This window comes from Micromys minutus, assembly GCF_963924665.1.
Source record: "Micromys minutus genome assembly, chromosome: 29".
Lineage (NCBI taxonomy): Eukaryota > Metazoa > Chordata > Mammalia > Rodentia > Muridae > Micromys > Micromys minutus.
Window position 1 is genome coordinate 3,356,696 of NC_137964.1, and position 25,511 is coordinate 3,382,206.

Sequence of the window (25,511 nt, forward strand, 5' to 3'; positions counted from 1 at the left end):
ACGTCTCATTACAGATCCCATTACAGATGGTTGTGAGCGACCATGTGGTTGCTGGGATTTGAACTCAAGACCTCTGGAAGAGTAGTCAGTGCTCTTAACCACTGAGCCATCCCTCCAGCCATGTTTTGTTTTGTTTTTTTCCTCAAGGCAGGGTTTCTCAGTGAAGCCCTAGCTATTTTGGAACTCACAGTATAGACCTGGCTATCCTCACAAAGATTTGCTTGCCTCTGCCTCCCAAGTGCTGGGATTAAAGGAGTGCCCATTGTTTCTTGTGTTATAGAGGTTTGTGCTGTTGTTGGTGCTGCTGCTGTTGTGTGTGTGTGTGTGTGTTTTAAGAGATGGCCAGGTAGGGATTGTGTGAAGTGAGACTCCTTTTATTGGCCAAGTTGCTCTGAACTTCTAGGCTCACGTGATCCTTCTGCTTCAGTCTTTGAAGTAGCTGGGCTGCATGTGTATATTGTAACGGGCTTGGAGCCTTTTATAAGTCCTAAAGGCCCCGCCTCCCGATATGTCACAGTGGTGGTTAGTTGTCAGCATATTGATGAATGATGGAGGGGTACAAACATTTATAGTTACATCTTAGCAGTAATCTAAATTTTTAAAAATTAAAAAAAAAAATTTTTTTAAAGTTTTTGTGATTATTAGTTTAAAATCTATTAAGGAAAGGCATGGATTTTTTTTTTAGAAGCTTTTTGTCTTAAGTTTAATTATTTATTTTCTTCTGTCTCTCTCTCTTCTCCTTCTAGCCTTTAAACTAGTTTAGGTTGTAAATACTAACATTGAATTCACCCGAAGGCTTTGACTTTGACTTCTTTGGGAGGTTAACCTACTCAAAGGATCCTTGTGGCAGTTCCACTGCGGAGTGCTGAGATGAAAGCAGGGGTTGGGTTGGAGCTTGTGCTGACCACTCCTTAGCTGCCCATCATTCCGTGTCTAGGCATCGTGAGCTCTCCCCTTTTATATATTACATATATTTTTAGACAGTCTTGGTATGTATCTGACCTCCCTATCTTTCTACCTCAGCTTCCCAAGTGCTAGCATAAGGAGTGAACCACAGCACCCAGACGCGCTTTCTTTTGTAGGGTGAGAAGCAGCTTTACTCTGTCTCTGTGTCAGGGCACAGGAGAGAATGAGGCATGTGTGAGAGCAAAGTCCTGGGTAAGCAAGAGGTCGGAAGCCAATGGCACATTTGAAAATTTGGTCTTAGGGGCAGAAGCAGATGTTGTGGGTCTGAGTGCAGGTGCACCCATGAGTGTTGATCCAGTGAAGAGGCCAGTTCTCTCCAGAGTGAAATGGGAAAGATCTGCGGAAGTTTGAATAGGAGTGAGAATCTTGGGGATTGGTGCTCAGAGGTCTGGAATGTAAGGTATTTATCAGCAAGGTCTAGGTCAGTGGATGTGGTTGCTGGGATTGTAGGAAAGATATTTGCAGATGACATAAAAGAATGCAATGGTCTGAGGTTGGAGGAGAGTGTCAGGCAGTAAGAGTGCTTGCTGTACAAGCAGGAGGGTCAGAGTTCAAATCACAGCATGCTATAACATGGCAGACATGATCCTATACATGTTTGTAACCCAGCACAAAAGGAGGAGGGTCTTTCTGGCTTCCAGCTTACCTGAAAACCACTAGCTCTAGGTTCACCTGCCTTAAAGAAGTAAGCTGGAGAAGATGGAGAATGCCCTCCTGGCCTCTGCTCCTCCACAGGTACATGCAGCCCACACACTCCACACATATGCACTCTTGTACTCATAAACAGACACATTAAAAAAAAAATCAGTTGTTTGGCCTGATGATCTGTATTTAGTTCCTAGAACCTTCAGGGTATGAGAAAACTGACTACCACAGGTTGTTTTCTTACCTTTAAAGTGCTGTATAATTGGGCCTGTGTATGTGCACACGTGTATGTGTGTACATGCGCTCTCTCTCTCTCTCTCTCTCTCTCTCTCTCTCTCTCTCTCTCTCTCTCTCTCTCCCCACACACAACACACATACACAAAATAATAAATCTTAAAAAGCATGGGGAGGTCAAAGTTTGTCTGGTCTCTAGATACCGAACACCAAGAATTCAAACAGTGATGGGGAGAGGCTGAGTCAGGTAGGTGCAGTAGGCCACCATTGTTCCTGCATTTGGAGAATCGATGCTTACCATGTACACACAAGCTGATTAATTAGAGCAGTGAGTGACTGTGATTTGTAATACTCAGAGTTTATTGTTCTCTTCACAGTTCTGTCCTTAGACTCCTGGTAAACCTACTTAATTTTGCTGAGGTTTTAATTCTTATCTCTGGTGTTAAAATTAATCTACCTTATACCAATATCTAAATGATCTTTGTCTTTGTGTGTGTGTGTGTCTGCATGTATTGTTCATATTTCCTGTGCATGCATGGAGGCCAGGTTTGACTTGATGTCTCAGTTGCTATCCACTTTATTTAAAATATATTTTTTTTTTTAAGACAGATTTTCTGGTGTAGCCCTGGCTGTCTTGAAGCTCACACTGTAGATTAGACTGGCCTCAAACTCACAGAGATTTATGTACTCTGCCCCCCCAGTGTTGGGGTTATGATGGGCCACCCCTCCCCCATCACTTTATTTTTTGAGATAGCACTTTTTTCACTGAGAGCTCTTCAGTTAGGCTAAACTGATTGCCTGTGAGCTCCAGGGTGGCTCCTGCCTCTGCCTCTTCTGTCCTAGAGTTTCAAGGGTTTTAACTCAGGTCCTTGTGCTTTACCACCTGAGTGTTCTCACTGTTTAACAATTATTTCAAAAGGAAAGCATTCGATCATGCTCATTTCCTAGTTAAGTAATCCTTTACTTTGCTGTCAGATGAACTGCGTTTGGAAATACTTTTGCACTGTCCTATATTTTACCGTTTCCTTGTAGCGAGTTCTTAGAACATAGCTTATTTCACCGTTTTACCTCAGGGGAGTGGTTCTCTTCTGTGTGTTTTGGCTGAAGTTTTAGAAGATCTGATGTCATCAGCATACCACCGATTTTTAAGTTTCTGTGTGACTGCATGTTGGCTGTTGGCTTGAAGTGCCCTTGAGGAGTGCTTGAGATGTTTGAATGGAGCTCACAGATCTCTCTGTTGTTGTATCATGGTTTGTTTCCATGAAGACGTTTCCAAGTAAGTAGTAAAGATATATAACATAAATGTCTCAATTGTCTGGTGAACAATTTTAAAGGTCCTTTTATTACAGTCCTTCCTCCATTTCTTTTCTTCCTTTCCTTCCCTTCACTCTCTTTTTCCTTTCCTTTCTTTATTCCCCCGCCTCCTTTCCTGTTTTTCCGGCAGGATATCTCTGTATAGCCCAGGCTAGCCTTTTATGACCTCTGTGTCTTCCTATCCCAGCTCCATAGTGTGTGGTTCCATGAATACACTGTCATACTCATGTAAGTGTGTGAGTTTGCTAAGCTCTGGGAGTTGGCCATTTAGCTGTTACTTGTTTTCTTTCATTCTGTTACCTATCAAATGCAACACATTTCTCCATGGTTTTGATAGAAGTAACAGGGAAAACTGTGTTTGCTTCTAGGTCCTGCTGGGAGAGACTTACACAGGCACCAGTGTCGCAAGAGTCATAGTGAAGGAGTTAAAAGTCAGTGCAAGCCCAAAGGAACAAGATACTTTCCTGAAAAATGGAGAGCCTTACTAGTAAGTAAGCTTTTGTATGTGTTCTGCAAACAGTCTGCAGTTAAAAACTACTTTGAGACTTCTGCCAGAAACCAGTCTCATTAGACCCAAAGTGGCCTCATGTCAGTTAAGAACAGTTAACCACTCAGCTTGAATAAGAACAACAGCTCCAAGGTGACAAAGACACCAGCGCTCTTTGTCAGGGATTTCAAACCAGCCATCACAATAACATGTGCAGCACATGTGCAGCACACTTGATATGATAGGGAAAAGACAGGTTGTGTGGAAAGTACCAGATAATCTATAAAAAAATAATCTAGGACAAGTACGTCCAGAAGTTTGCAAGATACAAAATCAGTGGGCAAGGAGTGTAGTTCAGTGGAAGAGTGCTTGCCTACTGTGCAAAAGGCCCTGAGAAAGCATCTCACTTCATAGTTCTTACTGGCCTTGAATGCTGCCTCCTTGAAGGGCGCTGAGATTTAAAGGCTTGGCCAGCACCCCCAATGTGATGTGACCCTGTCAGTTTGCTGTGCTGTAACGTAGACTATTGTGATAGACAGCACTATGACTTATTTTTACCAGCATTCTTCAGCATCCGAATGTTCTTCAGTGTGTCGGGCAGTGCGTGGAAGCCATTCCCTACCTTCTGGTGTTTGAGTTCTGCGATCTGGTAAGTTTTAGTAGAAATTCAAGTTGAACTGCTGGTTATTTGCAGGTGTTTCTGACAGAAATGGTGGGGTTGGTGGTGCTGGCTTTAATGTCTGCTTATTGGAGAACTTTGTGACATGTTACCTGATTCATTTCCTTTGTTACTTTTCTAATGTTCACTGTACCCAGACCCCAAGCTGAGCTGTTTACTATTACTACGTTGAATCCTACAGAGTCCTGATTTACATTGTTGTTGTTTTGTTTGTTTGAGCCAGAGTTTCTCTGTAGCGCTTGCTGTCCTGGAACTCTCTCTGTAGACCAGACTGGCCCCAAACTCACAGATATCCACCTGCCTCTGATTTAGCTTTTAAAACTTGTCAGTACTGTGTATATCTATGACTGAAAGGAGGCTCATGGAGCATGGGCGTACACTAGTCAGCACATGTATGGGTGAATTAGAGCATGGGTGAACCATGCCCTTCCTGAGACCCCAAGCTCTTCTCACCAGCCAGGCATTTTGAAATGTGTCCCCCCTCCCCAATGGTGGCTCATAAAAACTTTCAACCATCAGAATATCGCTAATTATTCCAATGATTTTTTTTTTTGCCTTTGTATGTGTGCGTGTGTGTTTATGTATGTTTGTACATGTTGGGGTCTGAGCCGCCACCACGGCCCAGCTTGTCCGCACAACTCCCTTCCCTTGGCGGTTTACTATCGCCTGTTCTCCGCCTCTGTTCCAGGGTGTTTCTGTACCCCAAAATCCCACAAACACAACTCTACAGCCTGTCAGCTTTTCATACAGGTTTATATATTCAACTCTCGATCCACAAACCCAGCTTCAGGACAATATACACATAATAATTGTTATTTTCCAAAAACAGTGGTAAGAGTATAATTGAATTTGCTAAATTTTAATTGATTTCCCTATGTTGTCTCAGTTTTCAGACATTTAAAGTTCCTTGACTGTGTTCAGAGAAGTAAGTAGGAGTGCCCCAGAATAAATCCCCAGTGCATGTGGATAACATTGGGCTGCTGACAAGGAAAGCAGGTTGCATTGTGCATTTAGGTTTAACTCCTAAGTATACGTCAGATATTTCTCTTCTTGGTAGAGGTGGTTAAGTCTGAAGGAAAGTTAATCTGTACATTTGATAGTACTCTTAGTTGGATTCCATCCTAGTTTGACTCTAGATGCCTGTGGTTTGGCTTATGGCAGCAAAGATGGTCCACTTGCTTACTGTAGTTGGGTTAGTGCCACGGCTGTCCAGGTTGCAGTTGTTTTCAGGGTCAGTTGTTTTGTTTTTGTTTCTAAGTGGTGACACATGCATACACACACTCCCATACACACAGACAAGCACCAGACAGTACTCTGACTTTATTTCATATGTGTTTTATGGGCTTTTGGGTCAGTCTATACCTTTGTTCCAACTCTATAGTCTGGAAAATAGTCATTGGAAACGTTTGCTAACCTGCAGTTCTAATCTAGAACGTGCCCTTCATTATAGTTATCCTCGTTACTACAGTATTTGAAAATTTCTTTCTACCTTCTTTTAGATTCTTTGCCACTCCTCCCTCTGAAGTCTATATTATGTTTATGGCCATTTGCTTTTGTAGATATGTCTGTCCACCACATGCATGTCTGGTGCCCACAGAGGGCCAGAGAAGGCATAGACTCCCTGGAACTGGAATTACAGATGACCGTGAGCCGCAGTGGGAGTTGGGAAAGGAGAGGACGGGAAGGGCCTTAACTTCTGAGCCATCTTTCCGGCCCCTTCTTGAGATTCTTGATTGATCTTGCTTCATTTTCCTCTGTCAGTTTGAGTTTAGCTTCCATTTTGTCTAGCTGTATGTGACTAACAAGCCTGGTGAGTTCAGAAGCAGTGAAGAACACCTGACCTCCATTCGAGGGGCCAGAAGCCACTCATTAGAAGCCTCCTTTTCTATTGCTCAGCAAATGGCTTATAGGTAAAAGAGTTTGCTGTAGGTGCATGAAGAACCAAGACAAAGCTATGCAAGAGCTCTTGTGTCAAACAAGCTGGAAGGCAGGAGCTGACACCTAGGGAAAGCCCCATCATTTCTTGCTGTGGTTAGTCTCATACCTGGGTTAAGGCTGTTAACTCATAGTCTCTCCAACTTCCCATTAGGGTGAAAACCACATTTGTCTCCATGGGTCAGCTTTGGGCTTACAGATTGGTTCTTCAGCAGCAAAGACTGGACCTGGATTCTGAAGTCTGGCTACCCTAAGTTCAGTTCATGCAGAGACTGCACTGTAGGAGCAATCAGGTGGCCTCAGCCCAGGGAGCTGAAAATGATGCCCACCTGCTCAGACTAGAGGGACATCCCCCGGGGCTACCAGGCCTCAGGTGTGCCCAGAGCCCCCTTCCGGAACTGCTATTCTTCGAGGAGGAATATAATTCAAAGGCAGGAGCCACCCTCTGGTCCCAAACCTGCAGAAGTAATTCTCCCATGATGAGGGCATGAAACTGTTATTTTACAGAAAGCATTTGGTAAATGGTGTGTGTGTGCGCGCGCAATTGAGTGTGCACATATATGTGTGTGGTGTGAAGATTGACATCAGATGTGTTCTTAAACCACTTCTCCGTGTTGTCTCAGATAAGATCTCTCACTGGACCTGGAGCTCACCAATTGAGCTCTGGGGATCCATGTATCTTTGTGTCTCCCTGCCCCCACCCCTCCCTTCAGTACTGGGATTGGGGATCCCTGTGTTCTTGTGTCTCCCTGCCCCCACCCGTCCCTTCAGGCTGAGATTCTAGGCCCCGAAGTCACACCAGGCTCTTTACTGGATGTTTGGGATCCAAATTCAGATCATCATGCTTACCCAGGCTTTACCAGCTGAGCCATTTCCTTGGCCAGGAGTTATTTTCACTTTCTTACCTGAATCTAAGTGCTAATTAAAGAAAGGTTTGAGTGGCCATCACAGTGCTGCTGCTCAGTCTCTCAGCCTCGGGTAAGCATGTCGATGTGCTGGGAGAAAGGTTGGAACAAAGAGATTGTGTTTGAGTTCTTCAGTTGTAATTTAATTTTACTCTGTGTATGTGTGTTTGGGAATGTGTACAAGTTCCGCACAAGTGGGAATTAATTGTAGGGCAACTTTCAGGAGTCGATGCTAGCCTTCCACTATGTAGTTCCAAGAATCAAACTCAGATCCTCAGGCTTGGTGTCAAGCACTTTTACCCGTAGCCATCTTGTCAGTTCCACCTTTCTTCCCTCTAGTGTTTGCTGTACTAGGGATGTACTTGAACATGCTAGGCAAAGACCTGCCACAGAGCCACTCCCAGAGCAATGGAGAAGTTCCAACCAGGATCCTAAGGGACACCTGGCCTGGAAGTGAAACTTACAGAGGGAGTAGCGCATTAAGTGTGCTTCACAGTGATGCAGATCCTCTGCTAGGAGTAAAGCATTTACCTGCAGAGTGGAACCTTCAGGAAGAAGATCAGATGTGATTGGGACCCACCATGGTGCTATGCCAGTGTGGTAGTTGGAGGTGTCTCTCAGTCATTTGAATGTTTGTTCCCCATTGGTGGTACAGTGCTGAGGAAGGTTGTGGAGGAAGTCTGTCATTAGAAGTGGACTTTGAGAGTAAAAAGCCTGCTCTATTCCCAATGTGCTTTCTCTGCTGTGCTTGTGGTTCAGGACTCAAACCTTCACCTTCTGCCCTCAGCATCCAGTTCCTGCTGCCTGTGATCTCAGTACTCAGCAGGCTGAGCCAAGAGGGACTTCTAGGCTAAGCTTGTTACAGAGTAAGACCCTGTGTAAAAAGAAAAAACTAATTTCCCATGGTAGCTCTCTTCGGCTATGTTTTATATACAAAGTAATAAGGTCATAAAATAAATTTATAAGTCCAATAAAAATCTGAAATTACAGATTTACTCCAAAGTTGTTCATTATCAGACTATTAATAAAATGCTGGCGTGGCATGGACTGAGAATATGACTGACGGCTTGAACTTGGGGTATGTCATTTGGATCATCCCCTCAAATTTTCTGCCTTCTCTTGCTCAGCAACCATACTGTGTGTCCAGTATTGTTGTAAGGTTTGAGGGCACAGTAGGGAACAGGTGAAAACCTAGTTGTGTTCACAGCTTACTTACAGTAGAATAAACAAAGAAAAAGATTGTTTTCGAACAACAGTGTGTTTGGGGGAAGAGTCACAACATGGCTTATGTTTTACATGATGGACTTAGAAAGTTATAACTTGGGGTTGGAGAGATTGTTAAACAATTAAGAACACTTGTTCCCTTTGGGGAGAACTGGGGTTTAATTCCTAGCACCCATATGACATCTCACAGCCCTCTGTAACTCCATTTCCCTTTTCTAATCTCCACATACGGTGCACAAACATACATGAAGGCAAAACATGCATTATGCATAAAATAATAATACATCTTTTTTATAAAAGGCTAGGGATAAGATTAGCAATAAAGCACTTGCCAAGAATCTGCTAGTGAGGGGCTGGGAATGTAGCTCAGAGATAGAACACTTGCTTAGTGTGAACAGGTCCCACGTTCAACTCCCAGCTCTAAAAACAACAAAAGTACAATCAGCTTTAGTGCTCAGAAAAAGGTGAATATGGGATGCGCTTCAGACAACGTGACAGCAGTGGCCTTCCAAAATTTCAGGTATGGCTTTACTTTGAAAACTGGCAAGACCTAAAGATACATAGTTTGGAGGTTGGTTTAAAGACAGGATTCACTAATGGCATCTTTGGTTTTTGTCTGATCTGCTGAAAAATGGTGATGCCATATTTTGCATTGTTACAGGTAGCCGTTTTGTTTTGAATATGCATTAGGCTGGAGCTATCTCTTAGACATTCTAGGAGAAAAGTACAAGGTATCAGGAGAGGCTACCAGCACAGCACACATGGCTGTGGAGCACATGCAGAACAGTGAGAGAAGTGTGGTGGACATTTTTAATCCCAATCTGGGGTTTCTACCATACTAAAAGACACACATAATCTTTATATTTACAATAAACCTTAAATATCACAAGAGCTGGGCAGTTATCTACCCTCTGGCATTAGAATCTACTTTCCTGTCGATTACCCTGAATTATTACTTACTGTGTTACTATGTCTGTCTGGGCCACTCTTAACTGCCCAGCCCCCAGGAGCATGTTTTCATGACTCACTTAACGCATGGTGGCTTCTCTTCCTCCTGCACCTCTTCCCTTGTGGTTCTCATTAGACCCTGAGCCTGGGGAACCCGATCCCCACCTCTGTATCTTCAGTCCAGCTGTTAGCTCTTAGTGGCATCATTTTTTTACCAATCAGAAATACACTTATATCTACTGCACACTCTAGGTCTTGGGCACTTACACTTAGTAGACATCACACAGCAGGCATGGCTGTGGAGTGGAGAATGGACCAGGGAAGGACCACCAAGAATTCAGTGACTCTGGACCAGGTGGAGAACACTAAGGTTATTAGCTAAGGTCGTTACTTTGTCTATTTTTGTATTTATTTATTTTGTGTGGGGCAGGGTGGGGGAAGCACACATGTGCCCTGGGGACCCACTTGGAGTTGGGTCTGAGGATGGAGCTCAGATTGTAGGCTGTTGTTGAGCCAGCATGCTATCCCAGGAAGAGGCTGAGTTTGAAAGGTGAATGAGACCTGTGGGGTTTTTATGGCTGGTTCTTGGCAGAACTGCTAGCTGTAGGGATGGCGGTTCAGCAGATGTTGCTGAGTAGTGGGTGCAAGTGTAGTCAGAGCACAGAGGCTCATTCTAGGCGAGAGGCCAGAGGATGCAGCAGGACACACCAGGCATGTGTGAGGAGTCTACTCAGGAAGGAAGACAGACTGGGACGAGGTGGTGCCCGGAGCCCCTAGCTTTTGTTTCTTTTCCTGAGAGCCGTTTGCATAGTAGAGCTGAGAGAAGAGAAGGACTGCTGAAGAGAGGGGTTTGGAATGCCACAAGCAAATAACCCACAAGCAAGAGGCAGGGGATGTTAGGATTGCATCCGGATACAAGCCTGAGTGAGCTTCAGCTGGGACATACTCATTTCATGAAGGGACATACTGGGTCATACGTCATTCCTGAAAGTAAGAGAAATTCAGGATCTCATCTTTACCTAAGTTTGAGGCTAGCCTGGGCTATCTCAAAACAAAACAAAGTTCTTTAAACATTATTAGACATACAAATGACTAGCATTTCCAATATAAAGGTATTTACTGTTTCCATTACGTTAAATGGTTAGCATTAAATTAGGCTGAAATGTATTAAACATTAATTCACTGTGTTTAATGATCTGCCAAAATCCAGCATACAGCACCGCTGGCCTTTTGTGTTGGAATTTAGAAAGGCTGTGAGTGGCCCACATCTAAACCGTCCTCGAAAGGTGCTTCTCTCACTAATGCTGGCTGTAGCTCCCTGTCGCCATCTAGTGTCAGCAAATTGTCTTTCTTGGGTTTACTTGAAAATTTTAAAGCCTGGATAAAGAGAATTTCATTTTAATTCAAAACACGCTGAGGTTCTTGGTGATTTATTTTTTCTTTAAATAACAGACATTACTAACTGTCCACGTCTACTCACTAAGCATCTTTAAAATGTAAATAAGACAAGCTGAGCCCTGTTGACATAGTCCTGTAATCTAAGACACACTTCTTTCCTTTTTCTTCCTCTTTTTGGGTGGGGTTTCTTTGTTCCAGGCTGGCTTCAAAGTCATTTTATAGTCAAAGGATGATCTTGAATTTCTCGTCCTCCTGCCTCCACCTTTTAGGTAGCAGAGACAGCCATTGTCTTAACTCTTGTAAGCCTTATCTGTATCTACAAGATACCTGAAATTGTAAGAAATATGCACCCTGGGTAAAAGATGCAAAACCATTCTGTTTCATACACTGCACAAAAGCACAAACACAGTCCTAGTACTTGGAAGGATGAGGGTTTCTGACTAGCCTGCATTACATAGTCACACTCTTGTCCCAAAACAACAAACTAAGATTGATTAAAAAATAATCACTGTTATCAACAGAAATGGTTCTGTGTGTGCTAGGATTTTTGAAGAGAGGAATAGAGCCCAATGCAGGTCTTGGTGGGACCTAGACACTGCATTATTGTGTACAAAGACTTGAACATGGACAGCTGCGTGTGGAGGAATATTACTATTAAAGATTTTATCCTGGGGGGAATCTGACAAATATCCTGTCTTCAGTAAACTTAATAAAGTTTCTTTTTGAGTTGGATTTTAAGCTGTAAGATTTTTAGTTACTTTCTACCTTAGAATCAGATCAGAAAAATCTTCAATATGGGGCCTGGGGAGATGGCTCAGTTGGTAAAATACTTCCAAATAAATATGAGTCCAATCACCAAAACTCATGTAAAAAGATCCAGAGATGGTGTGTGTGTGTGTGTGTGTGTGTGTGTGTGTGTGTGTGTGTGTGTGTAAAATCCTAGCCCTAGAGAGACAGAAGAGTCCCTGGAAGTAGCTGACCAGCCAGTCAGGAGACACTGTCTCAGAGACTAAGGTAGAGAATGACTGAGGAGGGTGCCATGGCTGACCTCTGGCCTCCAGCACACACTCTTGGATGTGTGTACACATTCCTCCCCAGAAAGCTTTGATCCGGATTAGATCAAGTCAGTAAATATCTGCTCTTGTGTAAGGAGACTAACATCATTTCCTCAAGTGTAGTCCCCCAAGCAGAGATGATGTCTCTGTGTCCTTTTAGACGGGACACCCAGCGCGGTCATGGCGAGTAGCCAGGGAGCTGGATGGCTGTGTGTCTGACTGGGATTTGTTCCTTTTCCTTCTCAGGCTGCCATTCTCTGCCTAGTCTTTTTGAATTGGTGTTTATAGGTTGTGGAATGCTCTTTCCCATGTTAGTCCCTGGGAAAGGAAGCTGAGTGAGACCCCAGTGCTTGCTTAGGTGCTTGGTTTCTGCTGCTGCACTGACACTCATGTGCTTGCTTTGTGCAGGGCGACCTGAAGGCTTACCTGCACAATGAGCGTGAACATGTGCGGGGCGAGTCACAGACCATGCTGCTGCAGAGGATGGCATGTGAGATTGCTGCAGGGCTGGCAGCCATGCACAAGCTGCACTTCCTGCACAGGTAGGTCTGACCGGGCACAGGCATGGGCACACCTCATGTTGTTGCTGTTGCTGATATGTGGAGAGGTTGTTAGGTTTGGGGCTGTGTGTGTGTAATCAGGGTCTCCCCTGGTGGCTGTACATTGTACTTTGTAGTATGTGCCGTGTTAGAATAAGGTTCCCACTTTTTCTCCTTTAGACTTCAGGCTTTCACTTTCTAATTTTTCAAAATAGAATTATCAATTTGTGTGTATATAGAGTCAAGAACAGCAGCCAGAAGAGGGAGTCAGAGATCCTTTCTCACCGTGTCTTCAGTGAGTACTACCTTTGAGGCAGGTGCTCTTCCTAGCTGCATTTTCTCAGCTAGGCTGGAAGCCAGCGATCCCCAGTTATCCTTTGTTGGCCTCACCTCACAGGTGGGGGGTCAGGCATGCACGGGACGCTGGGTATGAGGTCATAATCCCGTTCCTCATGCTTGCATAGCAAGTGCTCCTAGTGGACTTTAAGTAACTCAGGTATGTCTTAAGTAACCGAAGATCTGAAAAGGCATACCTGTCTCGAAGAGTGAAGTCTCTCTTCAAAAACAAGTCTTAGGCTGGAGAGGTGGCTCAGGTTCACACTGCTCCTGCAGAAGAACCCAAGTTTAGTTTGCACATCACACCTGTGTGTGACTCCAGCACTGGAGAATCTTACTTCCTCTTCTGGCTTCTGCAGACACGCACACACGCGCACACACACACACACACACACACACACACACACACACACACAGAGAGAACATAAAACTTTTAAGTCCCGGAAACAACTGGAACTGCGGGAATTGTGTATAAGGCCTGTTCACCACTGTGTTCTTAACTATGACAGAGCTGTCATAGCCAGTAGTGTTTTCCCATGCTTCCTTAAGGCAAAGTCTTAGAGTCTTGAAAACAAATGAAGACAATCACATGGCTTGGACAGTGTCCAAGCACAGAGCCCAAGGTTTAGAAGAACCTTGGAGCACTGGCAGCTGTTAAATTCTCCTTAAAGTGACTGCTGGGCTGGGTGTGTGGTAGCTGAGCTGGTAAAGAACTTACAGGGCCAGTTTGACCCCTTACTTCTTATTTATTTAATTTATTGTCCAAAATATGTATCTGACTTGGTCTTTTATGTATCTGAGCATTTGCCTGTGTATATGGAAGGCTGTACTCATGTAGTGGCCTCAGACCAGACAGGGCATTGAGTCCTCTGAAACCAGCTACAGGCGGTTGTGAGCCACCATGTGGATGCTGGGAAGGAACCCGGCTCTTCTACAATAGCCACAAGTACTTTTCAACTACTGAGGCATCTTTCTAGTCCCAATCCTTGGTGTTTTGTTTTGTTTTGTTTGTATAGAAACCCAGGGTGGTGTTGAAGGCTTGTAGTCACAGTGCTGGACAGACAGATGGAAACCTAGGGCTGAATGCCCAGCTCACCTAGTTTACCTCAGGGATGGGGTAGGGAGTGACAATGACTGGGAGGAGTGGCACTGAAAAACAGTGTCTGAAGTTGTCCTCTGGCCTTCATATGCACATGTGCATACCTGCATACTCCACACACATGCAGGAACACATACAAATGCTGTTTGATAAAACGTCTCATGTGGGGCAATCTTCTCTTCTTTAAATTCTTCTGTGTAGGTGGCCTTCCATATGGCATTATTTTTAAATTGAGGTAGAATATTGGTTGACTCAGAGGACTTGGTTGAAATAGACTGGTCCACCCGTCTAATCCAAAGTTGTTCTTATGTTAGAACTGGTCTAGTCAATCACCCGAGTTAGAATTTGTTTTTACATAATGTTTAAAGAGAGCCTTATCACAGGGTCTCAGGCAACCTGCATCTCAGGCCATACACACAGCATTTTTGAAGGCCATGTGAATGGCACATGTTGCTTTTTCCATACCACAGGTGACCCAAACAAAGCCTAGTGTCCCCTTGTCCTCTGCATTCAAGGTCTCCTGAGCAGCAGGTACTGTCAGGTCACTGAGTGAGTGGTGTTTGTGCTCAGACTGGCTAAGTAGCCAACTGATAGCCAACAGGAACATAGACCCAGGAGGTGAGGACAGGGAGCCTTTTCTGTACGTGCCTAGTTTGGTTTTTGTTTTCTTTTTTTACTACTTTCCTCCTTCTCTTTTTTTTAAGACAGGGTCTTACTGTGTTAGCCCTAAGTTGCCTGGAACTCACAGAGATCATCCGCCTCTACCTTCGGAGGGCTAAGATTAAAGGTGTACACTACCACACTCAGCTAGAATTTTTTATTGTTTTTGGGTTTGGGGTTTCTTTCTTTCTTTCTTTCTTTTTTTTTTTTTTTTTTTTTTTTTTTTTTGGTTTGTTTGGTTTGTTTAATTGTTGGTTTTGTTTTTATTTTTTAAGACAGGATTTCTCTGTGTAGCCTTAGATGTCCAGATACTCTCTCTGTAGACCAGGCTGGCCTCGAACTCAGAGATCTCCCTACCTCTGCCTTCTGAATGTTGGAATTAAAGGCATTTGTCACCACCGCTAGGTTTTCTAAAAAAGATTCTTTAAAAGAAACAAAACCTATTACATCCAGTAGTAAGGAGGCCAAGGCAAGAGAATTACAAATTCAAGACTAGCTAGTTTGGACTACGTAATAAGACTGCCTCAAACAGACAAATAAAATAATTACCCAGTGATACCTGAAAGGGTAGCAAATAGGGAAAACAGACATCACAAGGGAACTAGTCTAAGCTTCAACTGTCTGTACTGTTGAATATTGTATAGTTGTGGCTTGGGATGACTAGGCTAGTTAACAGAAGGGAATTCTGTATTGTGATATTTTAAGTATCAAGGTGCAATTCAGTAGTCATAACAGTGTGTGCTCTTTGTATATTTGTCTAGGTGTGAACACAACGTAGAAAGACTGTACCTACCAGTTGGTTAATTTGTGCTACCTGGAAGGGTAGAGGGAAAGGAGAAAGACTTTTGAAAAGAAAAGAAAAAAAACTACCACCAGCAACAGCAACTTTGCACTTCAGGGAGGCACAGAAAGAACCCAGCACTCTTGCTGCCCAATTAGTGTAGCATCTCTGTGTAACTCAGGAGATAGAATACTGGCCAGGCATCTAGCCCAATCCCCCCAAAAGGCAGGTATGGATACCTGGGATTCTGAGATTTGGGAGGTGGAGGTAGATTAGACCAGAAGTTCAAGGTCATCTTTAGCTACATAGAGTTTGAGGCTATTCTAGGCCACATGAGACTCAGTAAATCAAGGCACACACTATCTGCTGGTTTGTCTGTGTCTCACAAGTTAATGGCCCTCTGTATTAAAAAAAAAAAAAAAAAAAAAAAATGATGCATTTTTCTAAGCTAGCCCAGGGCAGGCCACCTGAGAAAGTCAGCGTTCCAGGTGGAGAGTGCTAGCTCCCTTCTTAACTAGCACTTGGGACACTGATTACAAATGTGCACGAAGAAAATATACAAGCTTTCTTTGATCCAGATCGAATGTGGCCTCTAGTCTAGACTTGCATCTAGGGAGGTTGCCTCGTAGGTGACATTGTGTTTTACCCTTAGCAAAGGTATCTGGCTATGGTGCAGGTCCTAGGTCCCTCTCAGAGCGGAGTTCCTGCTCACATTCCAGGGAGGTTCCTCAGACATGCACTGGCTCCTAGGACATGTCCATTCTTAGCCAGATCCACTGCCTACTGTATGTTGTCAGCGAGTAGGGAAGTAGAGTCCCCAAGTGACTGTAGGACACATTTGGTGGTAACAACCATCAAGGCCTTACCCTAAAGATCAACTCAGCTTGGTATTGGTTTCAGGTAACATTTTTGATTTGGTTTTGTTTGTTTTGTTTTGATTTGGCTCATTTTGTTTTGTCAGTGCTGAGCCCAGCTTTTGTTTTAGATATTGTCAAAGCATCATCTCTATTCCCTGTGTATTCATGTTCAACCTCTGTGTCTTGGGGTACACTACTAGGAAGTTCCATTCCCTAGGCTTAGGTTCTGAGCTGGAATATGACCCTGAAAGTGCTTCTTCCCTCTGCTGTCATACTCTTCCGGGCTCAACAACAGGTTGGTGTCCAGTACCCAGAAACTGCTTATCTGGGCATTTCATCTAGTTTTGCAGTTGTGTACAATGAGACAGTAAGCTGGAGGCAGTAGAGACCTACAGAGGCCTGACTATCCAGCTCAGCCTTGGTGCCTGACCAGCCCAAGGAAAAATCCACCCATGGGGCCTTATCCTGTCCCATCAACAGCCCCCAAAAATCTAGCCAGCAGGACAGACAGTTCATAGTCACTGTCTTCTATGTCTAGTCAGTTCATAGTGGAAGAAGGCCACTGTGTGTGTTGGGGGGGGGTGGTATCTACCTACTCCACACACACCAGTCTCTTTGCTATAATCTGCTGCTTTCACTTCTGGGGTCCACAGCATGATGAACCAGCCCTTATGAACTTTGATGTTTGGGGTTGCTGCAAGCAGACAATGAGGGGCACAAAGGGGGTCAACTGGGGTTAAGGTGGTTAATTCTCCCCTCACCAGCTTTACCATTGTGAGTCTCCTTTGATCCCTCTGGGATTATTTCTTCTGTAGAATTGGGGATCTGTTTTACCCAGAAGCACTGTTACCAAGATTGAATATGATAGCCCTAGCCAAGCTCCTGGAAGAGTATTCAGTGACTCTTGGGCATCTGGCTTCCTGTCGTCACTTTCTCTCAGGAACTTGGTTACTTGGCTTCCTGTAGATAGAAACTTGGCATGGGTTAATTTGGAACTGCCCTTGATCACTTTGAGCCATTTGCACTAGAGAATCCTTCCACAGATGGGCAGACTATGATGTGTAGCTACCCAAGTTAAAGGCAAATGGTAAGAGATGTGACTTGGCAGCCTTGGGCCTGCTGCCAGGTATGGTGACCAGCCAGTGTCTTCCAGGAGCCAGAAGGACCGGAGCTTGGGCAGCTTCGTCACCAGACCTGTTTTTCAGCTTGGAGGAGAGTGCTGGCCGCATTTGTGTTTCCTGACCTGAGCAGCCTTGACGTCAAGTTGCACGATCGCACCTTGTGTGTTTTTTTTTCTCCTGTTCCATAGCTTTGCACATTAATCGGTGCAGAGAATACTTAGTGTTAGCATTTGGAGGCCAATTACAGCCTACTTTGAATCAAGATGGCACTTTAATGTTTTCAAAACATTCTGTGTACACACTTTTTATTATACCCCTGAATCACCATTTCTGTGCACACTAAAACAAGTTTTTAAAAAATAGGAAGATTCTATATTGTTAACAACAGCAAAGTCAGAACGTGTCCAGGTTTTCCCCACATCCTACCGTAGGTTAGAAGGCTTCGTGCTGGGGCGCCATGAAAATCACCCCACATAAACAGCATAGAAAGCCATCAGCACAGCTGAGTCAGTATACACTCAGTACGCCCATTGAGACCTAACACATGCAGGTACAGTGTTTCAGCCACCCATTGCTGTCCCTTGTAGCTGTTGCAGTGTGAGCATAAGAACACTTCACCCACTCGAAGAATCACTTTCAGACCCTGGGGTCTTGAGTGGGTGCTGTTTCTTTCTCCAGCTAATAAATGAGAGAACTGAGTCACTTGAGGGAAGAAGGTCTTTCTTAGGCAAACACCTGGGTATCGAGGGCTTCATAGCCAAAGCACACAACCACCTGCAACTCCAGATCTAAGGGATCCAACACCCGCTTCTGGCCTTTGAGCATCTAAACTCATGTGCACAAATCCATACACAGATAGACACGCATACACATAATTTTAAAATGCAATAGATATTTTAAAATTTTTGGAAAACAAAAAGGAAGGGGGAATTTTATTCACTTATGCTTTTTGTTTGCTACATGTGTGTAGGCCAAGACACTATTAAGTTGTTTTTCCTGTTCATTTTATTTTTGAGACAATGTCTCTTGCTAGCCTGGAACTCACCAAGTAGGCTAGCCTGGCCTCCTACCTCTGTGTTTGCAAGCATGCACCATCACGTCCATCTTTCTTATATGGGCTCTGGGAATCGAATGCAGATCGTTATGATTACAAGGAAAGAACAAAGTGAATCTTGTTCACAGATTGTCCTCCCTGGGGAAGTAGAGTGGGAAGAACTGGAGTTTCTTGGAGAGGGTCTGGTGCTAGCACTTGTATGTCTTTGATGAGTGAGGGCGGGGGGGGGGACAGTACAGAACGGCTTTGGACCTTTGGAGTGTGGTACCTTTATTAATACATTGAGGAGACTGAATATTTATCATCTATTTATTTGTGTGTGTGTGTGTGTGTGTGTGTGTGTGTGTCTGTGTGTCTGTGTGTGTGTATGTGTACTGATGTTTTGCATCTGTGTGAGGGTGCCAGATCCTCAGGAACTGGAGTTACAGACAGCTGTGAATTGCTGTGTGAGTGCTGGGAATTGAACCCGGGTCCTCTGGAAGAACTAGTGCTCTTAAGTGCTGAGCCATCTCTCCAGTACCCTCAATTTCAGTATTTTAAAGTTCTGTCTGAGTTACTCCTTAAATACTGTGATTCAAGTCATGGTGTGGGTATGTTCAGTAATTAACCAGTGATCCTAGGTATATGCTAAATTGTGGTTAGGAATGCAGAATTTAACTCTTAAACTATGGAAAAAATTGAGGGACTAACTACAAGCAGATAGCTGAAGGCACAGCTGGTTTCTGAATGAAGCCTCTGATGTGTAGCAGTTCTGTGGGGCAAGATCTTGGCTGTGGATTCTGCTTGTTCTTACACTGGCCTTACTCCTTCCTTCTGTTTGCAGTGATCTGGCCCTACGGAACTGTTATCTCACCTCTGACCTAAATGTCAAAGTGGGCGACTATGGAATAGGCTTCAGCAGATACAAGGTAAGCAAAGCTCTGCCTGCAGTCTTAGCCTGTTTACCATCAGTCAGGAGTCAGGTTGAAGCTTGTGTTTAAAGAGGGGTAAAAGTCTTAATCTTTATGACATGGCCTTTATCCAAAAGGGTCTATCCCAGTCCTTTCTGAGTACCATTGGCTTCTGATTGTCAAAGTCAGTAGCTTTGTGCCTAAGGTTTTGTGACAGCTTTCTAAAGAGTCTATTCTCCTTACAGATATTTGTAATTCAGTATAATGGTTTCCGTTTGCCTGAATAATATATTAAAAAATCAATATTAAAATACACTAATTGCATTCTTAATTATTTAGTGTGAATGTATATGTTTGTGGGCACATACATGCCAAGAACATGCATGAGAAAGCCAGAAGACAACTTGCAAGAAGACACTTCTCTCTTTGTACTGTGTGGGTCCCCAGGCCAGAACTCAAGTTATAAGGCTTGTCAACAAGAGCCTTTACCTGTTGTACCATTTCACTAGCCCTATATAACAGAATTTGTAATTAGCATGTGGGCAAAATGGTAATATTTGCAGAGCGAAGCATGCATGCCTGTAGATATTTCTTCAGTAAACTGAAGCACAGGTATGCTAAAGTTGATAGTCATGATTTTTTGGGTTTTTTTCTTTTAAACTGTTAAATATACCCCTAAGGAGAACAAATCAGATTTCATCTGTATGTGTTTGCTGAGCTCAGCTGAACGAGGTGCTGGGATGTGGGCATGCCTGCTTCCCATTTCCCTGTGTGTGTTTTGTGGTCCGGTGCTTACTCGCTGAGAACGTTTTGCTCTCACACCCTCAAGCCCCCCCCTCACATGGCATTGCTCTGAACATTGTGCTTGTGACCATGCAGGAGGATTACATTGAGACGGATGACAAAAAAACTTTCCCCTTGAGATGGACTGCTCCAGAGCTAGTGACCAGCTTTCAGGACAGGCTCTTGACTGCAGACCAGACTAAGTACAGTAATATCTGGTAGGTATCTGCATGCCATTTTATTTGGTTTTCTTAGCAAGAGCCAGCTCTGCTGTTATGTTGGAGGTGGAAAGAGACATCGTGCGGCATGGCCGTGGTGACAGCTGTGTTAGAGTCACTGCTGCTGCTTCCACCCCTTTGCCATTACTCAGAACAGGAACTGCTTCTGTTGTCCATTTGGTACCTCCAAGGCCTGGAATACAGTAGGTGCTTAATATTTACTGAAGTGAGTGGAAAAACTGAGACTGATTTTTAGGGGTCATTTCAAAAGATGCTAAAATGATGTATCTCAGTCTTTGACTTGACCGTATCATGGTTTTCTTAATAGCTTTATTTTTGTTTTCTTTTTCTCACCTTCCTTTGGGTTGATTTTCTTTTCTAGCTGGTTTTTTTTTTCCCTCCTCTTTATTTAGGAACTAAGTATTCTGTGCCTATACTTTTATCAATTATTCTAGAAATTACAATATGAGTGAACTTTTACATACCTTAATCTTACTTCATTTCCTCACCCTCTTTCTTGACTAGTACAAGGCCCTGGAACACCTCTCTTCTTTTTAGCTATAATGCACACGCACGCACGTGCACATGTGCATTCGGACACACACTTAGTGCTACTGTGCAGAGCAGGCTGGCCGTGTGGTGTGCCGCACACCGCTGTTCTCCTCATGCTTCTTCTGTTCCTCTTGTGTTCTGATCTCAGCTCTGGGCTTCTGCTCCTACCCAAAGTGTGTCCTTCCAGGTTGGCACTAGTGAGGCCCTCGGCTACCACGCTGCCTTTTCCGTGGTCATTCTACTGTCCCCTGGCTTCCCATTGTTGCTTTGTGAAGTCAGCTCTAAGTCTGCCTAAGCTTTCTGAAGGTGATGTGACATTTTCTCTCCGACTGGATTAAAATACTTCTCTGATTTTTTTTCTCTTCTATTTTTGTTTCTGTGGTGTGTGCCAGTGTGATTTGTATGGGTGTGAACTGTGTGGGTGTGGGTTGTATGTGTGTAGGTTAATGCACCCACCCCTGCTTGTTTTCTATTTGGCTTTCTAAATATGTTAATAAAATACGTTGGGTCTAGAAAATTCTTAGCGCCCCCCCCCCCTTTAAAAACTGTTGCCTCTGTTTGTTTTCTCCCTTTGGAAGGCTAATTTAATATGAGTAGTTGTGTCTCTTACTTGTTCCCTGCATCTCACCCTGCCCATTCCAGAACATGTGCTCCCCGCACCGATTCTCTGTTTAGCTGTGTCTGTTCTGTTAAATCTTTCTGTTCAGTTTTTATAGTTTTTGATTTTAAAGAATTATCTGGTTTTGTTGTTGTTGTTGTTTGCTTTACACAGTGGAGTTGTGATCTGTGTCAGACCACTGCAGTTAACAACTTGGCCCTTCCACTTCTGGATGGTGCACTGTCTTCTCTGGTCTGTCTTATGGTGAGAGCCCATGGCCGTCCCGGCTGAGAGAAGCTCCTCCGTAGAGGACCTGTATTTGCCTCTGCTGAGACCTGGGCATCTTGCTGCATATAGGACACTGAGTCAGCTGGGCATTGCAGATGCATCTCACTGAGCTAGTGAGGATTGTTTAAGATGAACTTTATAAGTCAGCCCCATTGGTTGTCCTCATCTCTCCGTCTGGCAACTTGCCTTTAAGGAACTGGCTTATTACCTGCCCTGAAGCAGAATCGTTCTGTGAGACAGCTCATTTGGGTGGACCCAAGGCTTGGGCCTACTCAGCACGTGTCTTCCATGGAGCCTAGAATCCGTGCAGAGAAACCCAAGTGCCTGCATGTATGCCGCAGGGCTCAAAGGTGGCTTTTGTTGTCTCATTTCTCAGAATTCTAGCTTCGCCCTGGAAGCTCCTGACTTTTTACCCACCCTAGATTCTTCAGGGAGATGTTTTATGCTTGACTGGCATTGTTATTGCCCTTAGCAGGATGATTGACATGAAAACAGAGCCCGTGTTCCCCAAGGCACACCTGGCCCTGTTCCTGTACATCGGAACAGTCGCTGGCAGCAGCGCCAAGTCCCGCCGAACTGCTCGTGCCAAGGTGGATGGGGTCACTTTATGCAGGACTGAGAGTGGAGCTTGGGAGAGCCCAGCAGCAGCAGGACACGTTTCTCCTGAAAAGAACAAGACTTGGGGGCCTAAGGAGCTGTTTTCTTTCCTGTCCTCTGAAGTGTGGGGGTGGCGGGGTCTGAGAATGTCTTTCTGGAAGAGGGAAGGAATCAAGGCAAATGAGGACTGTGGAGACCTCAGGCAGGGGGACAGGCCACATCTGTCACCTTGCACACCTTTTAGTTTCAGCATTTCAAATGGATTTTCTTGAGTAAAACTGGCAATTCCAAAGTCACTGGACAGTGTCCTAAACATTTTTTGTACTTAAGTTGATCACCTACCCTGATTGATCTTTGCCAGAAAGGAAAAGGTGTTGCTGTCTGGGTTAGTGTGAGGACTCCTCCTCCCTTTAGGAGAAGTAATGTTTGTGGACAGGGAATTTGCTGGCTCTGCTCACTCACTTGTAAAAGTAGCATCAGGAAATTGAACACCAGGTTGCACAACAGCAAATGAAGCCTCTCGTTGCTGCGGTTACTCACAATTTCCTGGTGGGCATTGGGCAGTCTCTTAACTACATACCTGAATCTGGAAGAAGATTGGCAAATCACAGGGAGCTTTTGAAAAATGCCACTTTCCCAGGCCAAACCTGGCTCTGTCTCTGAATGTTAGATATGGGCACACACCCTTAATTCCAGCCCTGGGAACAGAGGCATGCAAATCTTTATGAGTTTGTGGCTAGCCTAGTTTACATGGTAAGATCTAGGCTAGCCTGGGCTACACAGTAAAACCCTAATTCAGAAAAAAGGGGGAAAAGGTGATGTGGATCCTAAGTACCAACTTGCTTGTTTAAAATTACTCCAGAAGAGTCTCAAGAGATGGCTGCTCTTGCAGAGGACCTGTGTTGGACTCACAGCACCAGGATGACAGCTCATATTCCATATGTAACTCCATCTTCAAGGATCTGATACCCTCTTCTGGCTTTTATAGCACCAGCATGCAAGTACACAGACATGCATGCAGGCAAAATACCCATGTACATACAACTTTAAAAAGTTTAAAATTTCCCAGGTGATATGCACGGCTCCCTAAGAACATCCCCACAGATAAGTCATTCCTGTCAACAATGGACAGTGGAGAGAAATGAGAGGCTGTGAAGAGAAGGAAAAGTACTTCTCTGAGCTAGGCCTTTTTAGGGAGGATGTAACCCTGGGTGCAAGGACAAGCAGCTGGGCAGGGATAGGATGGGTACTGTGCCACACATTTGTACTCCCAGCACTGGCTAACTGAGGCAGGAGGACTACTGTGACTTACAAACCAGTCTGGGCTCTGTGGTGAGTTCTGTTTCAGCTTAGTCTACCCATTGAGACAGCAGCAATAACATACGGGCTAGTTGGATAGACCATGAGATAGGATGTCCAACTTTGGTGACACCAGCCTGAGGCCTCTTCTGGCACTCAGTGGCTGCTGCTAGCATGGACCGCTGAGGAGTGACCAAAGCAGCAGGTGACAGGCCTAAGTGGGAAGTGACATTTGTTCATGTAAAGGCTTCTTGGAATTATTTTGTTTATCACTGTTTAGTGAATTGTCCACCTCAGAAGTCGGGGTGTTCACTGCTGGTTGATTTTGCTGAGCTTTAGCACATCCCACCAGTCTCTCAGCTGATTGCTTGAGGTTTAACGTTACAGCGACCATGTTGTTCAGCTCCTGCTATTGTATTACTATGCTCTGTCTTAGTGATGAAGTAAGACACGAAGCCTCTGGGCACCTCATTTTAAGAGAAATAACAGTTTTGTTTTTTACCCAGTATGATATTGGTTATTTAAGGATCATTTTATCCTCCTCTTACTAATAAATAATCACTTGAATATTACCTTCTCCGTACAGTTGCTGTTACTATGAATACAAACGAGGTTGTTAGAGACTCAGCATGGCCATCTTGCTCTCCACAGGTCCCTGGGTGTAACACTTTGGGAACTCTTCAACAATGCTGCTCAGCCGTATGCAAACCTTTCTGACCTGGATGTTCTCAATCAAGTCATTAGAGAGAGGGACGTGAAACTCCCCAAGCCCCAGCTGGAGCAGCCTTACTCGGATAGATGGTGGGTAGCTCCCATTCTACTCTGTAAGCTTCAAAAACAAGAAAGACTACTGGGAAGGAGTTACTCATAACAGGAGGGCCTGAACTCACACCCCAGCACATGTGTCAAAAGCTGGGTTTGGTAGTGTACCTGTCATCCCAGTATGGGGGCAGAAACAGGAATATCTCTGAGGCCCAGTGGCCTAGCTAGGTCAGCCTCACTGAATCAGTAAACTCCAGATTCAGTCACACACACACATCCTTATTTTTAGACAGTAGATGTTCTGAAATGTAGTCATTTTTACATTATTCATGACTAATGTTAGAAGTATCATCTCTGCATTAGACTGTCTTGTTGACACCTACACTTTCATGTACACACACAGTTAAAAATGAAATCTTTAAAGTAATAATAATTAAAAACTAAAACAAACCTAAGGGTAGGTCTGTGGAGGTAGCCCCATGAAGAAAGAGCTCTGGCCTAGTACTCACAAGTTTCTGGCTTCTGTCCCTAGTGTTGGACAGGAACTGTTCCAATGAATACATCCCCTGCTAAATAGTTGTAGAGGAGAGCGTGGGGCTACCAGGATTGCTCAGTGGCTAAGAATGCTTACTTCTAAGCCCAACAACATGCATTTATCTTGGCACCGCATGGTGAAGGAAAGAGCCAACCCCTCCAAAGGGATCTCTGACCATACAAGTGCCATGGGATGTCCCACTCCTGACTAAATACATATTTAGAAAAAGAAAAGAAAAGGAACAAATGTGGCAGAACTATTTCAGAATCAGTGGTGTATACATTGGGCTTGTCAGCACCCTGTCGTGGAAGAAAGGGGTGCTCATGGGCTTCCACCCCTCCTTGAGTATTTATACACACATAGGGTTGGTTAGAGGAGGGGAGGGACACATACACCCCCACAAATGAGATTAGAATGGAGGCTAGTTGGGAAGAAAAGACAAGGGGCAGGTATGTGAATATGGTGCTGCTACTGTGTGTGCCGTACAGAGGTGTGAAGCCTGTTGTGCATGAATAACATGTGCTAATGACTATTAAAAATAGGCATATCCAAACAAGCACAGGTCGGGATTTTAGAAAAGGTTTTCTGCATGTTCTTAGAGTGCCATCAAAACATTAACAATAAAAATTTAGGACAGCAACCAGAAAATATGTTTGTTTGTTTTTTTTTTTTTTTTTTGATGGGAAGAAAAAAAACCAAAAGAAGAAAAACCAAAAGGCATGATCTGGCTGAATACTATGAAATTATGAAAT

General features: G+C 44.1%; 1 protein-coding gene across 1 annotated transcript in view; it reads left to right on the forward strand.

Moving 5' to 3' along the window:
• The window catches only part of LMTK2 (lemur tyrosine kinase 2), a 75,699-nt gene that overhangs the window by 39,923 nt on the left and 10,265 nt on the right, over window positions 1–25,511 (forward strand). The window contains exons 5-10 of the mRNA XM_080941250.1: window positions 3,528–3,646; window positions 4,208–4,295; window positions 12,199–12,332; window positions 19,061–19,145; window positions 20,007–20,128; window positions 24,114–24,263. Coding sequence (XP_080797376.1) covers window positions 3,528–3,646; window positions 4,208–4,295; window positions 12,199–12,332; window positions 19,061–19,145; window positions 20,007–20,128; window positions 24,114–24,263 — 698 coding nt within the window. The remainder of the gene's footprint in view (window positions 1–3,527; window positions 3,647–4,207; window positions 4,296–12,198; window positions 12,333–19,060; window positions 19,146–20,006; window positions 20,129–24,113; window positions 24,264–25,511) is intronic.